The sequence below is a fragment of the Thermobia domestica genome, chromosome 1 (genome assembly GCF_964235325.1).
Source record: "Thermobia domestica chromosome 1, izTheDome1.hap1.1, whole genome shotgun sequence".
Classification (NCBI taxonomy): domain Eukaryota; kingdom Metazoa; phylum Arthropoda; class Insecta; order Zygentoma; family Lepismatidae; genus Thermobia; species Thermobia domestica.
The window spans coordinates 58792535-58815469 of record NC_137454.1 but is presented as its reverse complement, the minus strand read 5'-3'; the positions used below and the strand labels follow the sequence as shown (position 1 = coordinate 58815469).

At 35.6% G+C, this 22935-nt stretch overlaps 1 protein-coding gene across 1 annotated transcript in view; it reads left to right on the top strand.

Moving 5' to 3' along the window:
• Positions 1 to 1212: 1212 nt before the first annotated feature.
• Positions 1213 to 22935, top strand: part of LOC145685056 (DNA primase large subunit-like) — a 40058-nt gene continuing 18335 nt past the window's right edge. The window contains exons 1-8 of the mRNA XM_081757401.1: positions 1213 to 1369; positions 4176 to 4348; positions 6518 to 6633; positions 11002 to 11223; positions 12586 to 12819; positions 16572 to 16712; positions 18389 to 18571; positions 22358 to 22553. Of these exons, the coding sequence (XP_081613527.1) occupies positions 4198 to 4348; positions 6518 to 6633; positions 11002 to 11223; positions 12586 to 12819; positions 16572 to 16712; positions 18389 to 18571; positions 22358 to 22553 (1243 nt within the window). The 5' untranslated portion in view covers positions 1213 to 1369; positions 4176 to 4197. The remainder of the gene's footprint in view (positions 1370 to 4175; positions 4349 to 6517; positions 6634 to 11001; positions 11224 to 12585; positions 12820 to 16571; positions 16713 to 18388; positions 18572 to 22357; positions 22554 to 22935) is intronic.

The window sequence follows — 22935 nt, the reverse complement described above, 5'->3', positions numbered from 1 at the left end:
ATAAGCACATTATACTGAGTTAAGTGATAGTTTGGGTTTGGTTATACTATATATAGTTCTTCAGATATAAGGCGTACAAGAAAATTTTTGATATTTTGACCTAACAACTATTAAACAGACATTACTATATCATAACAGAAATAACTATTGGCAGATTTAACCTTCAACTACCGGTAACAATGCACTCAGTGACTTGGTTGCTTACAAACAGTGTGAAGGAATAGTACAGTCATCGGCGAACTGCCCTCCATTTCGTTTCGTTTACAACACATGTATCTGTCAGAGGCCTGCTTTGTAAGAGTATTCATCGGAACCGATATAATACAGAGCAATACGAGCAGTTACACTCTGTTCATTTTATCAAAATTGTTCCAAACTTCCCTAACCCTAAGCAAACACGATCCTACCCTGCGTCATTTCAACAACATGGCAAAATCACTTGTTCTGTATAAAGTGCACTCTTTCCTGATGACCCACACGGGACAGTAATGCTTTCGGAAGTACGTTTTTTTCTCGCGCTACTCTAGCCAGCTATTTTACGCGCTATTCTACCCAGTTGTTTGAAGTTGGTCATAAAATTTATATAATAGGGGTCAAGGTGGAACAAAACGAGCCCTGCTCCTTCTTAACCCATTCCTACTCCTCCTCCTGCTCCTCCTCCTACTACTACTGTTCCTCCTCCTCCTCCTCCTACTACTACTACTATTACTTCCCCTCCTCCTCCTCCTCCTCCTCCTCCTACTTATCTGCACAAAAGTAAGTAAATCACTTTTTGAGTATTATTTTCATCTTATTTTAAGGAAAAAGTGTTATGAAAATTTAAAAAATCCTTGGGCCGCGTTTGAACCCACACCAAAAAACGATATTCTTTATTAGCACCTAGCGCTAGCACGTTCGTCCACGAGAGCCGATGGCCGCAAGCATTTGATTTCTGCTATTTGAATGCTACATGGCAAGAAATGGATAACTCCAACCAATCAGAACTGTGTATTTCGTTCGTACTTCCGGAAGCATTACTCTCCCGAGCTAATCCTTTTACCCCAGGCTTCATTGTGACTACTTTTCCTAATTGTTACCTTTACTTTAGAACGATTTCGCTTTGATTTCAAAAATCCTCCTTGGGGTTAGGTACACATAACACTATTTTTACACTTGTAGCCTACATGAATTGTGTTCGAGGCTTCGAATTAACTGTATGTTTTGGAGAAACCGAAGAAGAGAAAGATATTGAGCGGCAACATTGAATAAAAGGCGCGAACGAAATTAAGTTGTAAATTTATTTATAGTTTTTCGATATAAGTGAATAATTTAGTGATATGTGAGCTTGTGGAAATATATTGAACTTATTTAGGAAATCACTTTTATACAGGTTAGTAGCATCAGAAATATTCTTTTAAAGTTCCTAATTATGGTACAATTCTGTTAGTGGCTTACAAAGCATTTGTTATTCGTTACGGAATGAAAATATGCAGGCTGGAAAATGGAAATTCTTGAAATTAGAACATTTCGGAACAAGCATCTAAAGAGTCAGTTTTATTAGCACGTTAGAATAAAGATCCACATTCACACACAACACACTGACGGGGTTCACTCGAGCAGACGGTTCTACCAAATAGGAGACAGATAAAATACGATGTGATTTTTTTGTGCGTGTGTGTGAAGAAGTGAAAGTGTGAAGTAATTCATGTTAGCGCAGCATATTGAATGAATTTTGAGTGACAGCGGAAGTATTGTATGCGTAGGTGTACTCTCATTACCCTCCTTTATGCCTATACCACCCGTCGCTGACGCACCTGCTCTTTAGGGAAGCACCCTCTCGCTGACGCTTGGGTCCCCTGCTGCGCTCCCACCCTGACTCAGATATTCTTGCCTTTCAGTGGCTATCTAGCACAAGTTGGTTCGTGTTTTATGCTCTAGTTTTTATGCCATACGTCCACATTATTTATACTGAGCCCTCCTAAAGTCAATCTGCAAGTAGTAATGTGGCTCCTGATTTAGTGCATGCTCTGCTAAAAGAAATACAATGTTCTACCCTAACGTGAAAATGTAAGAAATGTGTCAATTTGATAGAACCGTCTGCTCGAGCAATGCCCTCTAATGTAAAGGAAATTAGTATTATATCTGCTTTTGTCGCCAACTAAATGTTGAGCTTTCTAAAGACACTATTAGACACGCTGAGTGAAGTTTTTCCTGGGTTTTCATCACTCGGACCAGAGAAATGTCGGATGATACCTAACATGAATGTCCCAGATAGCGTCCCTCCTTTCCCTGGGTAGAGGGACGTCATACCTTATTATGACGGTCTAAAATGGCCTTAGATGCCGGGAACCTAGAAATCTAATTCCTAATCGTAATCATCTGCTTACTGTAACTCATTCCGGCTGCAATATCTTCTAATGGGGTTCTGAAATACGTAATTTCATACAGAATGTGGATACAGAACAAACAGGGTAAAATAGAGTAGCTGTGTCCTCCTTTTTTTAAGAGTAAAGATGTTTTGAGTTGATTCGATTGAGCTCGGTCTCTACGACAAGAAGTGACCGCAACCTGATCAAACTTGATATCTAAGGTCCACTAGCTCCTTTCCCTCAGAGTGAGACGCTATGTTCTCTCCTAAACAGTTAATGCATAAGTACCTGATACGGTACCAAGAATGAATACGTTTCAATCAGTTCAGATGTTTCCACTACCAGTTTTTTTTTTTTTTCTTTCTTTCTTTGGCTTTGTGTCGTCTCCGTATACTTTCAAGACACCACCGTTTCACTTGAAAATTCTAACCCCGAGCGCGAATTTAACAAGCTACAAAAACAACAAAAAGGAAGGGTTAGAAGAAAGGCTGAAAATTCGATATCAGGGCGGTAGACACTTGAAAAACGCAGGTGACAGTTTATGCAAGACACATTAGTTCTTCGGAAGTAAACATGGCGTCTTACTTTGTAAGGGAGAAAATAGCTGATCTTGGACCTCTTGTGACGGTGTGGTCACTTCTCGAGGTTGAGAACGAGCACAATCGAATCAGCACCCTCAAGTTAAATTTGTCCTTTTAAAAGAAGTGAACTTTACAACATCCTCTTCAGTTGAAATTGTTAAAAACACATGAGAAATTACACACTTAATTTTAACAAAATGAGTCCAAAGTTCCCTAACCTTGCTCTACCCTCCTTGTTTCTGCTCTATTTTGGCAGCACAGTTACATGCCATTATAACAGTTACTCGTAAGAAGAGTATATAACCAGTGCTAGGTGGTCACTACAAGCTAGCATTGCATTTATTCCAATTCAGAGCAGAGCAGACCTGAAGGCCTTCGCGTTGTTGCGTTCCTAGAAAGCGGGCGAATGAACGTTGGTGAGTATGCACATGAAGGAAAATAAGTTCGGAAAACACGCGCCAATCTGTTGCAGGTGATTACTACAAGCTACCTTTGCATTACATTTGCTCATTACAATGTTTTCAAATGCCTTGCATTTCTCCGCAATAAATGTAAGTAATTTATTGGAATAAAAGGTATTCTCTTTCTTCGTATGTATACGTGTGAATGGTTCAAAGCTAAAGTGAACTCAAATGATTCGTGTCGTTATTCACTTCTTTTATTTATATACAAATTAAATTAAGTAGCAGTATTTCTAATTAAGTGAACTAACTAAATTAGATGTACTGCACAGTGATTTCATGTGTGCAGCAGCAGCTGTGTATCTTTTTTTCTCTCTGAGGTGAATTCAAATATTCACAAGCACGCAGGATCAGTATGACGTATTTCTGTCAGGTATCCTTGGATGAGTCGGTAGACTTGTCACCTTTGTAATCAAGGGCCCCAGGTTCGAATCTAGGTGGAGGACAGTTTCCCTAGGTGCAAACAGACTGATGTTTCGGACTCCTATTTAAAGCTGTAAGTCCCGTCCTTCATAATCCCACTGTCGCATAAGGACGTTAAGGCCAAATTTTTATCAATATATAATCTAAATAAATGAAGCAAATCTATTTAAACCAAAAAACGTGGTTAACAAACAAAAGCTTATACAAAAAGAACATTTTTAACTAGTTTTTGCCAACCCTGTTTTATAATAAAGACGAAAGTAACAACCTAATCTCCAAAAGTATTAAATATTATTAAATCATATATTGATTTATCTTAGAATATTATCTTTTTTTAGTTTATATATTTGCTACTATTTCAGGCCATTTTAAGAAGAAAGTATAATGGAAGTCGTTCGTCGTAGAAGAGCAGTTAATCCCGTGAAGGAAGAATTGAGTGAATTTTATTCGCATGATGTCCAGTTATATAAAATACCACCGATATGTAACATTACTTTGTTAGAGTTCGAAGAATTCGCTCTGGAAAGGTTAAAAGGTAAGGTTCCAATTTTTAAAAGTCAATAAATAATACATATAACGTTACTATAGCGATCGCGACGACCCGTGGAGCTTGGACTTTATTACCAATCATAAAAGTGCTTTGCCTCACGTGTGATGGATCGAAAGAATTCAGTACTATTCGTGGAGTTGCCTTCCGAACGCATAATTGAACGTGAAACAGCATTAGTTCACCAACAATGTTGCCAAACTTAAAAGACATGACGAACGAGTTAAAAAAAAAAAACTTTAGAGAACTATAACAAGAACACTAGCAACTATTTGAATTTCATAGGAACAATGATAATAGCAAAAATATAAAAGAACGCAAACGAAAATAAACAAAACGAAAGTTGGAGACAATTCGCCAACACTACCCTCCGGAGATGTTCTCCGTTTAGCACGAGAAATGACACGAGATTTCATGGTTCGGAGTGAATGATCGGGACAAACGCTTGCGTTCTATTGGATACTGAAATTTGTATATCTAGGTCAAACTTCATGACTCCGTGGGATCACTATATATGTAGGAAAACGTGTTTGAGTACGAAACTGATGCGTGCTGTTGAATTAGATAAAACGGAAGCGCGCTTAACTTAAACTTAAGAGGATCACTGTTGCAAGGGATGACGTGTGTCTTTATCACCGATTGTGATGAAACTTCCACAGCAATCACATATCTTGTAATATAAACTTTAACTTCCTGAGATAATGCTCCGATAGATAAAAATCATTCATCACTTTGTACGAATGAAGAAAGTGAAAAATAAGGTCCATATGAAAAAGAATTCCAAAAGTATACACTCTTGAAATTATGAGTGTTCACTCTTTCACGAAACACATCCAATAATTTCATACAGAAGAATTTAAATTCCTTCGTGGTAGTTAGCATAATACAGTGCACTCCATAGTGCACTTCCACTTTGAGAAATTGTTAGACAATTTGAAACCACTGTTATTTTTAAATAATTAGTAGTAGAGTGCATTATATTCTTCAGAGTACATAAATCCTGCAGGAAACTAAAACTCAGTAACGTTGTAACTGTTACCTTTTTAAATACAAGAGTTTTGCGTAAGGAGGAGGAAAGTTTAAAGTTTTGTTCTGGCCACCCTACCCAGTCACACGTTGGTTATGACGTACTCAAGAAAACGACAATATAGGAAAAGACACAGTGTATGCTGTGGGGCCACGGTGACTCAGTGGTAGAGCGCTCACCTCTGGCGCGGGGATCCCTGTTTTGATCCCCGGCCAAGTAAGTTTGTGGTGGACATCATAGTGCTCGTGGGTTTTCTCGGGGTACTCCTGTTTCCTCCCAGTTTTTCATCCACCAATTCCATCATTCACTTGCTTTAATCATCGTCTCCCTGAGCCTAACACATAGTCGTGGGACGTTAAACAAAGATTTCATTCCATTTAATATCTTGAGTTGCTTTGCGTAGAAAGTTCCAGAAAACATATGAGAAACCATTTCCAGCACACTCAAGAGATTGTATGAAGTGTTCAAGACTCCGACAAATGTGTTAGATTTACAACCTACAGTAATGGGAAGGCAGGAACGAGTGACGATGTGAGTTAGTGTAACAAAGCGAGGAACACAATCCAATGAATTCGTTTAAATGAATATCCTTTCAATTGGGAACACCGTGGTCTTAACGACGCGCAACTCCAGACCACAGACGAGAAGCAAATTAATGATTGGTACTAATTTAATAGTTCAAGTAGCAACCAAATGATCATAATTAAAGGTCGTCCTCCAGGGACAACCTAGGAGAAATTATGATAAATGGTTAGAACTCATTTTTGGGAAAGATCGTTTCTCTTAATATATAGAAGGAAGTAAACTCTATTAGAGAAATCTTTTATCTGTTTCGTGATTTTTGAAAGAATGAAATTATACATTATTGAATATCACATTTAAAAAGTTTGTGTTCTGATCTTAATGTAAGATAATATTCCTTGACATGTGTGGAAGGAGAGTTGTGTCATACCCATTTAAGGCATGATTTTGATATTCACTGTTGTAGTAGGCAAGAATTCTTTAAAATTGTCAATGTTTTTTGCTTTAAGCAGAACTCGAAAATAGCTTGATTTCATGTCACCGAACTTGTTTATAGTCTTTTCAAAAAGTAGTTTCTATGAAGTTTTATTTATTTATTTCCTTTACAGTTTTGAGGATTATAGAACGAGTGAATCTTAAAGGTATTGCAAAGTATTCAGAAGACTGGAAAAACGCTATTGTCAATGAAATGAAAAGTCAAGGATTGAATGCATTTTATAGACTGGTAAGTTGATCTGTCATATTGATATTGCGAAGTAGGTCTGTTATTATTATTTTACCATATCTGAAAACTATTGTTTCAATGTTAAGGTATTAATTTCATTTAATTTCATAAAGCTTTTATAGGTTGATTTTAAAATTACTAATTTTGAAAATAAATCTTTTTTCTATTTGGAATGAAATTTAATATTAGTATCAAATCACTCTATTATTTTGCAAAACAAACTGGGAACTACGTTATATTTTGTAACAAAGTAGTAGCATATCACAAAATAAGAGAACATTTATGATTGGTATTGTGTTTTTATACTTAGTGCTAGAATTTGCATATTCATTTATTTTAATAAAAGATGCCAGTTTTGAGCTCCGTGGCTAAGCGGTTAGTATACGCGCCTTTGGCATGGGAGACCCGGGTTCGATTTCCGGCGAGAGCTCACGTATTTCGGATTCTGCGTTACTCAGTAGGTCCCATCTTATATAGCCTCGCTGCTGAAAGGGACGTAAAACTCAAAATCAAGTCAACTCAACAACAGGTCAGTTTACCAATCGAAAAGAGGCTTTTCTGCACCTTTTTTTTTTTTGTTTGTTTGTTTTGTTTGAGTGAACCAAGCCGCAAATGGAAAAGATTCTGTGTATTACTTCTTGTGAAGTGATGGCTGTTAAAAGCTGAAGAACTGCGTATAACTCATTAGATATTGTCTGTCTTTTAGTTTCTTTATTTCTACGATTTGCAGTATTCATCTTTAAATACATTTATGTACAAACCTTATGAAAAGATTTCGAGAGAACTCAAGACAAGTTGGCTTTCATATTAGTGTGTTCAAGAGATGGTAGAGACACAACTCATTATAAGTGACAACTGTGTGTCATAAAATGTCAAACCTTTATCGATAGTTTGGTATGTGCATCAATATTTTCCCATGTTTCTTCACCACAGTTGTTTACATTAGGTACATATTTAATCTTCACACAGCAATAGTACCATCATTGTTCGAAATTAAGCATGGGTAGGCATAAACAGCAAATGAAATGCTAATTGTTTAAATTATTTTTTTAAATACAGTGAAACCTGTCTATGTTGACCACCATTGGTTCCATCGAAAAGTGGTCAACTTAGACAGGTGGCCAACTTACAGAAAATTGTGTGTGATTTGTGTATTTTTAGAATAGGATTTCTAGTATTGCTTGATTGTAAAATTTTAATAAGCAGTGGCACGACAGCTACTTATAAATAATGTATATAGAGTAATCATAAAAATATACAGTACTAGAGAATGTTACTATAGTACGTATGTTTAACATATGTGCATATCTTTCTCTTCCTGAAAACTAGTCTGGTACATTGGATTATTCGGATTGAAAACACAATAACACAAACAACTATGAAATAGAAGCGTATGCACGCAATTTATTGAAATTGATATTATAACACACCGAATTATTCAGATTGAAAACAAGAAAAGCTAAGTTATAAATTGAGAAATTCATATGCAATTTATATTATTTCTTTTCAGTTGTTACTGAATGGTGGTTAACTCTAGACGTATTTGTTTTATTCTTTTTGACAGATATGCACATTCTAATATTGTAGTTAACTACCTCTTGTTAATGAGCTAGAATTGTTTCCCTCGGAGCAAAAGATGATTTGAGAAAATCTTCAGGGAATTCATATCTCAAAAACTCCGCTATCTTTTGACAAGCCGACAGGTGCCAATAGTTGACAATTGAGATGGTTAGTTTTAACCTTGGGAATTTTGCGGAATTACTAAAGCTCCCCACTGATGAGAGGAGTTGATATAGCTAATGGTTTTACCAAAACAGACAGGTTAAACAAATACGTACAACCATTTCCTGAATTCCTGTACGTGCTTTTTCTTATTCACACCTTCCTTCACCACCCCTTTATGAGGGTAGTGTTCTGGCCATTGACCTCCAAGAACAAATCGTGCGAAACTATGCTTCTTTGTGTCCAGTCACAAATACAGAACGTCTGCCTCTCATATGGGAATTCGAGAGTTAAGAAAAATAACAAAACTGCATTTTGCGTGGCCAAGATACACATGTAAATTTATCATTATCATCATAGGATAAACATTGCTTCAGTGTGGCCAACTTCCAAGATAGATAGGTGGCAAACTTATAGAGTAGTAACGAATGTCTTATGGGAAAATGCAGGTTCAAGACGAACTAGGCCAAGATAAGCAGGTGGCCAAGTTGACAGGTTTCACTGTATATTCTTCAAAATATTTTAATATGTACCAATTAGTAAATCACGTAGAATTTGCAAACAAAACAATGCCAATTGTAAGTAAAATTGAGTAATAACAAGTACGCTTAATAGACGACCCGTATCATGTCAAAGTATTTGAAAAGTTTTAAGTTTATTACAGTTATATGATGAAGATATAGCTCTTTCTCTTTCTTATATAAGTTTTCAGTATAGTAATACTAGAACATACAGGGTCTGAAAATCTCTGAGATAGGCATAATTTATATTTAATATCAATTTTAATCATTATTTAATTTGAGACTCCTATCATGAAAGGAGAAAGACTGTTGCAGATCATTGCAAGCTGACGTTGACTTAATTAATCATTGTTGTGACTCATGAAGCGTGTTTTATATTAGTTTTAAGTGGCTTTTTAATATTTACTGTATATTTATTAGATCAAGGTAAACTATCATTAATGCACATATAGGCATGTTCTTTGTTGAAAAGAAAAGAGAGAACAGAAGATCTTGTCGAGTCAGCATTTAATGAAAGCAGACTGAACGGACAAAGAAAAATTACAATTTCGAAGAAAGAGGGAAGTTTCCTGTTTCTTCTGTAAAATGTGTAGAAAGGGGATTTATTTATTTATTTATTTATTTATTTATTTTTTTTTTTTGTAAGAAACGCTTCAGTTCTCTCTTATAAATCCAATACCGGTAAATACGAGGGCCATGCCGAAAGTTTTTAGCTCTGACCACAAGAAGCATCGAACTGGAATACAACATTTACAGTTTTTCAAAGTACTCTCTACTTGCATCCTTTCACACCGCTTAGAAGACTGTTAATTCCACACACTTTCGTCTGTATTGTCCATAGACTCCAAATAAGCACCAATCGCATCATCATCCGATGAAAAGCGACGTCCACGCAAGTATTCCTTCACTTTGAGAAACACAAAAATATCGCACAAGGCCAAGTCCGGCGACTAGGGTGGATGTGGCAGCACTCTGACTCCTTCCTGGTTCAAAAAGTCTACAGTTTTTGCTGCATTGTGGGCACTTGTATTGTCATGATGCAACAGATGGCCGAATTTTGATCTTGGATGTTGGGCCTTCTATTTCTTGAACACAGTGGGAAGACAAACGGTTGAGTACCACTCAGCATTCACCGTACGCCGATTGTCAAGTGCAACAGTCGCAACATGTCCCTTCCGTGAGAAAAAAGACGCAATCATTTTCTTTCCAACACTCCGAGGTCTCTTCACTTTGGTTGGAGGATCTTCATTCTCGAAGCACCACACTTGCGACTACTGCTTGGTAAGCGGATCATGATGATAAATCCACGTTTCGTCACCCATGACGATGTTGTAAACATCACGACTTGCCCCTTGGTTGAATTTATTCAGCATAAATTCACGCCATTCCACCCTACCCTCTTTTTCCCTTTCCGTGAGTAAATGGTGGACCAACGAGAACACCTTTTCCTGAGACCCAAGTGTTCATGCATAATTGTCTGCTGTGCTGTTGACCCAATGTTGAGAGTCGCTTCGATCTTTAGGAAAGATGCATGGAAATCATCTTTCACCATTTGCCTCACAGCTTCGATGTTTTCGGGAGTCACTGCAGTGTTTGGCCGTCCGGAACGAGATTCATATTCAAGTGACGTGCGTCCCCTTTTAAATTCCCGAAACCAATTTCCAACACTGGCTTGCGAAGGAGCAGATTCCCCAAAAGTATTCACCAAAGTTCCAAGGCATTGTTCCGCGGTTAAGCCCTTCTTGTTGTAATCGTAGAAAATCATAGCGCGGAAGTCACGTCTTGACAACTCCATGGCTAACTAGACAATGGGTCACGCGCGCTTCCTTATCTCTCTTATCTCTGACCATGCTATTACAGACTCATTGTTGCCATTGATGGCTGAAAGTCACAAAATATCAGTGTCGAATGCAATAAACAAAATGTTGCTGTGATGTTAGATTATTGCGCTGCTAAAAACTTTCGGCATGGCTCTCGTATATGATTTGTTAGAAACTAACCTTAACGGGAGAAAAGAACATTCACACATGAACAACATAAGTTCTTCGCTTTGTATTTCGTTGAAAGTTCTGTTGGATGTTTGAATTTTGAAATTGAAAAGTAAATGTTACCTTTGTATTTCCAGTGTCATGGAGGAAGAGGAAATAACGTATCAGAACAGGATATTGCTTATCGCAGGAAAGACCATATTTCGCACTTTCTTCTTCGGTTGGTGTACTGTAGGTCAGAAGATCTTAGAAGATGGTTTATATCCATGGAATTAGATCTATTTCGTTTAAAATTTCTGTGCTTGTCGCCTGAAGGAGTTCGCGAGTTTTTAGAAGTAAATAAACTTAACTATACTCCGGTAAGTTCTCAGTTTTGTAGCGTTCTTAGTAGGTTTTTGTAAGAGGAAAAAGGAGTGAAGAGAAGGATAGTACTATTTTTTGTGTTGGAGAATCGAGATAAACTTATGATATGATACGATATTTAAATCTAGAAATTCTCTCTTCTTGAGATGGCTAACATAAGGATGTGATGTAAAATTACTTTTCAGTAAAGTATACGATTATGGTGAAAATCATACTACAATACGGTGCATAGAACTGAATTTTGATCCTACTTCATATTTGGATTTTGCTGCTTATACATATATTGAATTACATACTTGGTAATAGTGAAGACGTTGCGCATACTTTTTCTAAGTATTCTCCAAACACATCATAACATTACATCTACCGAAAGGAGAGTAGTACCAATGCTACATTTTGACCCACCATTATCGTCCGTCCCACCGATAATGTCTCCACCACAAACTGTGAATTACTCAAATTTCTGAAGGAGGACACCGCCTTTGATTGCCACTCTAAAATCCAATTTTACCTAGCCAACCATTGTCTCCTTGAAAGCTAATTGCGTTGCCACAATGCTGCACTTTAGTGCAAAATACCCAATACTCCTAAATTCAATCTTCTCTTTAACATGCTAATTTTGAAGAAAAAAAAAAAAAAATCTGATATTGGTAGCCCACTGAATACTTCACGATTATCACTTCCTGTTCATTACTCATTTCACCACCGAATCTTGACTTCGTAATACTACCTAGTCTCTGTAGAAGTAACTTGATTATATGCCATTTATACACGACTTAAGTGTCCTTGAAGAATCTCTAAACAAACACCCGAAACCTGAAAAATCCAGTACATAATTCCTAAAAAAAATCTGATATTGGTAGCCCACTGAATACTTCACGATTATCACTTCCTGTTCATTACTCATTTCACCACCGAATCTTGACTTCGTAATACTACCTAGTCTCTGTAGAAGTAACTTGATTATATGCCATTTATACACGACTTAAGTGTCCTTGAAGAATCTCTAAACAAACACCCGAAACCTGAAAAATCCAGTACATAATTCCTAATCGAACATTCTTTAAATAATAATAATAATAATAATAATAGCTTCACTGTCAGTATTATAATTAATCAATATTCACTTGCAAAGAGCAAAAGGATGATATTAACTTGACAAACTTGATTATGGAAAGTGATGTAAACAGTCCATTTCATTAGTCAGTTGGAAAATAAAAATAAAAAAGTTCAGTGTTGAATGGATATATATGAAGAAAAATAGAATAGTATGTCAGTCCTAAGAAATTAAAGATCTTCGACAAAATATCTTACGTATTATAGAATTGTGTGACAATTTATTCATTATCTATTTACAGATACCGAGTGAAGAAAAAAATCGTCTACTAGAAAAACTGTTTCAGTCTACTCCGTGGGTTTTGAGGACTAAAGTTGAAACACAAAGTTACTACAAAGTTCCTTTTACGGATGTCCTTGATCTTGTAAGGTCACGTAGAGTTTATGTTTCTGCAGGATACGCTTATATTCCAGATTCGGATTTCGTTTCTGTTCTAACATCGATTTTCAGAACTGAATTGGCACGAACTTTAGTTGTAAGTATTAGTAATATATGTAGTATATATATATAGCCAAATAGAGAAAAGAACTTTCTTGGAAAGTTTTTCGAATTTTTTAAAGTGCTCTTTCGGTAATTTCGATCAACTTCATGATAGTCTTCTACAGAAAACCTATAAGAATTACAATGTATGTAAAAATATTCTACTTACTTTCAATACTATATTTAAAAGGATAAGACTCTATTCACTGGACAGAAAGAGCCAAACTGCGCGACTCTGTTCACTGGATAGAAAGAGCTGAACTGCGCATTTATACAATGACTAGCGAGCTATTGAAGGGCATTTGCAACAAAGCCTCAAATAGTTACAACATGAGGCTTCAGAACATGAACTGTAGGAAATCTTTATTAGATAATAATCTCAGTTCCAGGTGTTACATCTTGTATTTTGTGTTCACTCCTTATCTCCGTAAATTATATCTCTAGTGGTGTGCTAGAAGCCTTGGAGGGCAAAATTGAACTGGGTACTCACATATAAAAGTCATTTCTGCTTAGGACTGGTGGGATATATACGGGTAATGATGAGGCCAGGTGAACGTTTTTTGCTGAGCTGCGTCCGTCGTCGACATACGAGTCCTATAACAGGTATTCGGTGTAGGGAAGGAGATTTTCTATTATAGCAAGACCTCTTCGTTGTTAACTTGGAGAAACATATCCGAGAGCTACTGTTAGCAAAGATATTTCGTTGTTACGTGAAACTTAACTTCAGAATGGTAATCGAACCGGTTCTGTTGCCATTCATGAATAGTGTTCAGGGAAGCTATTTCGAAAAGATAACAACGAAATATCTTTGCTCGTTCCCATACCATGCTCGTAGCTCTCCGTGTTACTTTTAGCCCCTCTTTTGAAACTTTCAGTTCTTCGTTGGTAAATATGTTTGAAAATAACGCTGAACTCAAGTTAGTCCGTTAGTCCCCTCCGCCTGAACATGTTTGGCCTGTTAAGCGTGTGTGGAACATTACTGGATGTCAAATCCGGGCTCGCACGCATCATTATCAATTTGACCGTCATTAAGGAGTGGAACACTATCATTCAGAGTGAACATCTGACACCTCAGCTATTTTTATGTACACGTGAGTACATGTTTTTCAACGCAGCAATGACTGACATATAGGCAGCATGAAATTCAAAATAAAAAATCAGACCAAGATTCAAACTTGAATCTCTAGTTTGGGTCTGATTCGGTAACCACTATACCACCCCGTCGTTTCCTGAAATATTTGACTGATGAGGAAATACTTTCGTTTATCGTTGTCTCTTTTGGAAGTGTATGCTTCTAGTCAGGGTTGGCTGGTTTAAACTAACTGGTTTTTTTTAAAAAAAAAAAAAAAGGTTTAAACCCCAAAAGGAAAAATGTTCGTAAAAGTGTAAGTGTTCTTAAAATCTTGATGAACATACATTTGTGGGTTATCGCGTGTCACTCCCGCATATTACTCGTATTATATTCAGACCTAAATTCCCCATTCATTACTCAAAGAGATTATACTACAAAAGCAACTTTTTCTTTTTACAAGTTTATGAATGTTTCTTTTGTGAATTTTTTAGTTTGTTATTATTGTTATGCAATTGCAATCAAAGAAAAATTCTAAATGTTGTTTCGCTTTAATAATGTTTACTATTGATAAAATACATCGAAATACCGAACTTTTTTCGGGGGTCATATAAACCCCACGAGAGGCATTTACTGAAATCAGAAGTTTCTTTGGTATCTATTTATGTGTAAATGGGTCAGAGCCAAAGTGGACTCAAATAATTCTTATCTTTATTCACTTTTCTTACTGATATGCAAATTAAGTCGTTGTATTTCTTTAACTTGGACTAACAAAAGTCGTAGTGAACTAACTTGGACTTAATTAGTTCTTCTGTACTCTGCAATATTTTGAAATTGTCCATATGTAATTCTGTATAATGGTGTCACTTGTGCAACCGTTTATCTTTTTGTCCTTCTCAAATGACTCTTGACAATTTGACAATTATGTTAAGAGTATGTAAAGATCAGTACAACGTGTCAAGAGTCCTTCGTGAGTGAGTCGGCAGACGTATCACATTTGTGGCCAATTAGTCCCGGTTTCGAGTTCAAATGGAGGACAATTTGTTTCGGATGTAAGTCGAGAAACGGTTTGGACTCCCGCTTTAAGCTTATGTGACCCCATCCAGCACAACACGGTTGTTGCATAATAACACCAAATTGAAACAAACGTATTTCTGTCCATGTGTGATAGAAATGCATAGAGCAAATTATTTAAACAAACAAACAAACAAAAAAAAGTTTAAAACAAAAAAGCAAACTTTTTTTCAATAAAAACCATGGTTTTTGCCCACCCTGCTTTTAGTATAGGATTCTCAAGAAAACAGCTATTCTAGCGCCTACCATACTGGGCCGACAAGAACCCTAAGAAACATACCAATTAGTAGAGTAGGCGGATTATTTGAGTGAGTTGTAAAGCGCTATTATTTTAACAGGGTTCTCACAGATACGGAAAGTCAGGGAAATTATTGAAAACTTCTTTAATGTCAGGAAACCAAGTAGTCGTTCTACGGAAGACGACTTTGAAGAAGTAATATTGTTTGGGACGTTGAGATCAAGCAGTACAATAATATAGAATAGTAGGTTACAGATGCATTAGGTTATATCAAGACCATAATTTGTGGTTAGATTCTTAACTCTGAAATTAGTTGAGCTACAACATTTTGAATCCCTTAATGTAAACAGTATGGCGCGTCTGAGCTAAGATACATAACGTCTTTTTAACCAGAAAGAAAACTAGGTTTTCAGTGCGACCTGTTTATATATTGCTTGATTTACTTATTGTTTGAAAAAGTATGCTCTCGCGGTATTTCCATATTCATTTCATTAGGATCTGATGATAGTCGTCGGAGCTAGACTATGAAACTCCTCAACGTTTGATAGTGTTAATATCATAATTAACCTGTTTCATTGTGTGCATGCTCACTCATAACTTCACCACAAATGTACTTATTTTGATTATTATTTTTTTAGTTTCGAAGAGTATACTTTGTGGCAGATCCCATATAAATGTCATCATGATCTAATGACAGTCTGGAGTCCTCATCAGCTGATTCCGTGTATATGTTCACGTATAATTCTGCATCGCGTAGATCGATTATATAGCACAAAATATTTGGTCACATGTTTTATAGGCGATTCATTTTATAAGAAGTTGGTGCTCTTTAATTTAAGTATTTAACTAAACTGGGATTACAAAAAAGTGAAAAAAATTATAAACTTTTGTCAGAGGAATAGATCAACCTTTGTCAGGAAAAACAGTTCACAAAAATCTGTGGGAACCCTGTGTAGTAACTCTTAAAATAAGGTTAAATTATTGTGAAATTTTAGCTTTTCGTTTATCAGGTTAAAGAAGATTTATTTATTTATTTACTTTGATTGCGTAGTTAATTGTAAGACAACCTACGAGTAAGCAGTTGTTGGTATGAAGAATTTTTATGAAACTAGTCACCTGTGAGAATTACTCTGTGCTAGAGTTAAACATGTTCTGGATTTTACATTAAGTTTGGTCTACACTTACAATTCACATTATTAATGTACGTTTTCTTCAATCATAGCTTCCTCTTTTACTTTTCATTTTACAAGAAAAATTGCATCTTAATTACTATAAGTGGTGATAGTTATTCCATTCAGTTAAAATAGCTCTATTTTTTATCCTTTGCATTGCGTTGAAGATAATTTTAATAATATTTTGAATACAGGTGACTTATCGAAACCTACCAAATATGGAGGAAGACGAAAGATTATTTACAGTTTTAAAAGATTTAGACACAAGGTACACGGGACAGGACTTTTCCAAGAATCCGGAGAAGACTGAAGTTCAAGTTGAAAATATCAATAATGTAAGTAAGCATAAATATAGTTTATACACCCAAAGGCATTTGAATTAACATCAGAAAAAAACTTAACCATGATTAACTCACATAATTTACTCTTCAACACATTTTTTTTTTTTTTTTAAGAAAAAAATTCTTTTGAGGTGTAAGAAAACGAAATGAAAGGGAAATTTTAATTTCTCGTCCTACGGTTATGCCATGTAATTTAAGGGAGACGGATGACTAATGATAGTGAACGATTGTTGAAAATTGTGGAATGAGAATGCGGAAGGAAAAGAGAGATCCCAAGAAAACCCACAAACACGATGTCCATAAATTCACATGACCTCGGATCGAACCAGGAATCCCAACGCACCAGAAATGAGTATTGAACAGCCGTTTCCCCGGAGATCATGTTCACGTCACATCGAAAGGTCAAGGTAGACAGGTTGATTAACGCACTGAAAAGAGTCAAATAAATGATTGAAAAGGAGTGAGAGGGATACTGAACACCATGAGATTTGTCAGGTTTCAAACATACCATGAAGGATACAAATGCCTATAGAAGAGCACCAGGTCGGTATACTGCTGCACATTAATCCAGAATCAAATGCATAAGGGGTATACAACACACAGTATATGGGGCGTTTCTTATTTTTTGAGTCTAACTCCCTAAAATGATTTAATATCAAACCAAAGTTACCCATGAAAAAATGAATACCGGTAATATTAAATGGTACCCCAAGCTACTTGAAGTTTTAAATGCATATTTTGTATATAATACGAGACAGAGGTACCTTGTAAGTTTGGAAAGACAATTGTAAGTTAATACATACATATTATGAGGGTAATAATGTAAAATAATTAGAGATAAATTGGAAATAGCATCAGATGTGTGTTTATGGTTTATGGTAAAAATCTGTCACGGGCCTCCTTATAGATAATTTTGAACCTTAACCCTAGATGGCGAACTTCAAGATTGTCGCCATGGTGGTACTATACTGTAATAGATACGGTTATATCTTCATTACCCCTGTCCAAGATATGGTGTCATTCCCTCTAACCGTTTCAAACTTACAAAGTAGTTTTGCCTCATATTGTACACTGTAAATGCATTGAAAATTTGAGGTTGTTTGAGGCACCATTCAGTATTGCTCAGTTGAGTTTTTTTTTTTTTTTTTTTTTTTTTTCCCTCTCATGAATTACTTTGGTCTGATATGGAACTATTTTAAAGGATGAGACTCAGAAAGAACTTTGAAGTCTACAAATAAGAACCACCCTAATTTTTTTTAAATATATATAAAAAGTTTTAGTAATTTTTCCCCTTAATTTGAAGGTTTGAAATAAGTAAATTAAGTTCTTCAATTTCCTTTTAAATCTTGATATCTCAACTCTGTCTATTTTCTTAATTTTGTTATTTTACCTTTATTTGTCTGACGTGAATATAATCCCAGAAGAGGATAAAAAATTTGTGATAGTTTTTACAACATATGAACGTAGTACGGACATGGAGCTGTAATATTTTTAATACTTGACCGCCCGTGAATACCGACCATTCCTATTTTGGTTTCTATATTCACTTAAAGTAATTCCTAGTTCAAGTACTGAAATTTATATTTTCTAAAGTCATTGGAAGTTGCATCCATATTCTGTGTATGTTTATAGTAACAAGTTCATTCGTATTCATTATTTGATATTTACAGCTTGCTCAAACATCGTTTCCGTTGTGTATGCGACAGTTGCATGAAAAACTCAGGGAAGATCACCACCTTCGACATGGTGGACGTCAACAATATGGCCTGTTTTTGAAGGGGATCGGGCTTAGTCTGGAAGATGCCATGAAATTTTGGAGAGCAGAATTCACAAAGATTATGGAAGTTGATAAGGTAAACCTATATTGTTTACAAGTGTATTAAGTTAATCTGTTATTGTAAAATAATACTAAAACTATGGCTTCTCAGCCCACAGATAACTTGGTTCATGCAGATGACGTACGTTCGACGTAGTGGTACAATTTCTTCATGCAGTTACTCGTCAGGGTTCCCACCAACCTGGAAATCCTGGAAAATATGGAAAAGTCAGTGAATTCAGCTTGTAAAAATTCCTGGAAGAACCTGGGGATTGCATGAAAAGTAAAAAAACATGGAAAAGTCAGGGAATTTTAAGTACCGGTTTTCTATTCTCAGAATCCATTCTTCATTTTGCCTTAGCCGATATATTTTATAAAATAAATTTATTCTATAAAATTTCTGTACCTACCGCTATATATGAGAATATGAGGAACTCCCTGGTCGAAAAAATACACTTTTTTACATTATTAATAGACCGGAAAATTTGTAAATCGTGTGACTGGAAAACGAGGCAAAGTCAGGGAATTCGTACTCGCCAAGTAAGTAGGAACACTGCTCATGTATATCTTAAGCCGTCTATCTTGATCTGTCTCTTCATACAGGGGAAGCTTCATAAAGAAATTGAGTTTATTTTCCTACTTGTTTATAGTGCTTACGATAGGATCATCTTTAAAAATTGCCTAGTTAGCTCAAAGGTCTTTTATGACTAATAAAATTTCAGTGAGAAAAGGTACTGAATGGAAATGGCATTTATTTCCTTTTTACCGTGTCTAACTTCCAAGTGATCAAAAAGACAAAATGGTACAAGTACTTCGGATATTATACTAGAAATTATTTCAGTACTATCCTGATACCTTCTACAGTTCAAATAACTGCAAAACTAAAGGTAATGAATCTCCTTTACAATTTCCTAAAATAATGCACGGTCACAGGGAATCTCCCGTCAGGTTGTATATTTTTTCGAATGTTTTCTTTTTGATATATATACTTGCACTGAAAGGTTTGGGAAAATTTCTTTTTTAGTAAATATATTCCAAACTATGCCCCCCCCCCAAAAAAAAAAAAAGTCCACTTGACAGAACTTTTTGCGTGTATGTTAATTTTCGGTCTTCTAAGAACGTGTTATTTAGTGATAAATTCTTGAGCTCGCAACACTTTTTACAAACGTGATATTCATGCACAAAACCGAAAAAGAAATATTTTTACTCAGATTTGTCATCTGTAGCATGCCAAGGATTCAAACATTGAAAAAAGGAGAGAAGTATGTGGAGGTACGAGAAATAAAGAAGAGATACAACGTCGCTTTTTCCTTCAGCCTCTTCTCTCTTTCTCTCTCTCGCACATAAACATAATCCGACGTTAAGATAAATTCCAGAAGTCCTTACTGACTAGGTGTTGAGCTTACTGAACAGCTAAACTCAACCCACTTCAAAGGTAGTGTTTATGAGGAAACTAACACATGACAGAAAAAGTAGTGTATATGGCACCGCACCAAACTTTTCGATGTTAGTTTTTACTCCGTTTGACGTTTCCGTCTGTATAGTGACGTCATTATGGTTTCATCGTTTGACTGTGCAATGTAAATTCCCGACAACTACAAACATCACGTCAGTTTCGAGTTCGAAAGAGATTAATTTTCTTTCCAGTTTTATTTATTTATTTTTAGGAGGGAGGGTCGCGTCCTAATATAAGGAGCTGTTGTTTGTGATATAATAAAATGTATTATTTGAGTTTTACGTCCCACGATTATGCTCGTTATGCTCAGGAAGACGATGATTAAACCAAGTGAATGATAATGGAAGAATTGGTGGAATGAGAAAGTGGGAGGAAACTGGAGTACCCCGAGAGAACCCACGAGCACGATGTTGTCCACTAGAAACTTACTTGGTCGGAGATCGAACCAGGGATCTCACACACCAGAGATAAGCGCACTTCCACCGAGCCACTGTGGCCCCCTGTTTGTGATAAATGCTGACATGTAACTGGAATAATAAACTACATTAGAATTTCGTTTTGCTTGCACAGACTAATTGTATATTTCGTCTATCCATTTTCCTCCTTGATTGATTTTTTGGCAAAAAATCAAGGATACTATATATATATCGTAGAGTTCAGCCGAACTTATCTAGATCAATCTTGGCATGGTGTTTGAACTTCATCTGGTGTAGAAACTTGTGAAATATTGTGGTGTACAGACTTTGGTTCCCGAGTTATGGGCTCTCAAATGTGGGGCGTGGACTTGGTGAAATTTTCACATAACAATTTTAATTAAGATTTGCTTTTAAAAAAAATCAATAAAGGGCTGCTTTTTTGCAGTTGAAAAACTTATACTAGTATGAAATTTACAAGAGAACTACAGTGTTAATCATCAATGATTTAATGGGAAATGACATTTTTGGGATGTAATTAGTTCAATATCAAGGCTCGGAGGACAGAAAGCGATAAATCTCCGAAATTCTTAGTGTTGGCCAAGATTTCCTATATAAAGATATGCTAGATAAATTTCAAGTTGTTAAGACTATATTTTTTTACTCAATTAATCGAAGACAAATACCGTCGCTGTTGACGCGCCTCCATTAAATCATAATTATTCATTCACTAAGTTTTATTCATTTAATATCACTAATTTTTTGTTATGATAGTAAAACTTGAAGAATCGTTTTTAACATTACTTTTACATTGTTATAAGCTGAATGGATGATGTAAACATGAAGGCAACTTTATAAACAATCTTTTTTTCTAATTTTTGACTTTCGTTTTATCATTAATCTTGAGGCAAAATTCGGAACCAAAAGGGATAGGAATGGGTAATGGCGAAAACTTCATAATGAAGAATTGCATAATTTATACCCGTTTGTTTAACATTGTTAGTCAGTAAGTCTCGAAGGCTCAGGTAGGCAGGTCATGTAGCAAGAATAAAAGAAAGTAGGAACGCTTTCAACATCTTTTACAAGGAAACCCAATCGCAGAAACACCATTAGGAAGACCTTCGCGCATATGGAAGGAAAATATTGGGGTGGATCTCGCAGAAAAAGGAATACAAAGTAGAAATTGGATCCATTTGGCTAAGGACAGGAGTCAGTGGAAAGTTTCTGGGAGTGCGGCACTTAACTATGGGTTTCATAGGCCATACGGCTATTTATATCTTTAATTTTCTCACCTTTTATATAATGAGCACTAATTTTTGGCCACCCGCTGTGATAAATCGTACGAAAAAAAATTTCAAAAGGTTTTTTTTTAAGTAGTGTTCTAGCAGGCTAAAGCATATATCTTTACATCATTGGATCGGACCTTGGTCAGATAACGAAAAAGTCGGTTGAAACAGAAATCTTTATTTCATAATTTCTAAATTTAAATCATATGTATAATGCTTAAAAAGGCTTACAGTTCAATGATTTTAAGTTATCAAAATCAGAAGTTTCCATCACAAGTTGCTCCAGTGACACACAGTTGAAAGAAACACTGTATATAAAACACACACTTATTTACGATGTATGATGTGTATTGATGGAAAAAAAGCACAAAACTAAAACAAGAATAAATAAATAATAAATACAATTGAGTCTACAATACTGAATGAAATACAGTACTGTATTTTCTAAATACATTTACTAAACGAAGGAAAACACATTTGAACTTAAAAATATAAAGATCTACTTTAAAAAAGTGTGTGATTTATGGATTTGTATATTACTATGGAGCATTGACGTAACTGGTTTCAATCAGTACTTGTATTCTTGGGTGTAACATATCTAATTTTAACCTGTAGTAGGAAGCTATGTGAAACTACTGTTCTCTTAGATATCTGTACTTATGTTTCAGTTTGAGAAGCAGTATGCGTATAACATTCGCCACAACTATGGACGAGAAGGAAAACGTGCAAATTATACGCCATACAGTTGCATGAAGATTATAACATCAAGTGTAGGAGCTGGTGATCATCATGGATGCCCATTCAAACACAATGATATGCACATTTTGAAACAACAGCTTACGAAATATCGTCTTTCACAAGCTGGTGAGTATTAGCTCGAATTAAATTGTGAGATTACTCTATTTTATGGATGAACACTTGATTTTTATGATGTTAAGTGGTACCTATATGCTATGTTCGTTATATGTCTAAGGACTTTGTAGCTTTCCTTAGGGTACTTAAAAAGAAAAGTAAGTAGCTTATCAAGAAATAGAGACTTAACAGGTTGTTAAAATAACATCACAAACGTAACCGTAACTATTTGAAGACAGGAACTATCAGGTATGTCAAATAAAGAAAAAAATATCGTTAATTAAGACCTAATAGTGAATTATTTATCATAGGGGCGTAGGAAATGATAAGTTAGAGAAAAAATGGTATACAAAAGCTTGTATTACGCATGTGGATACATAACGACTCATAAAAA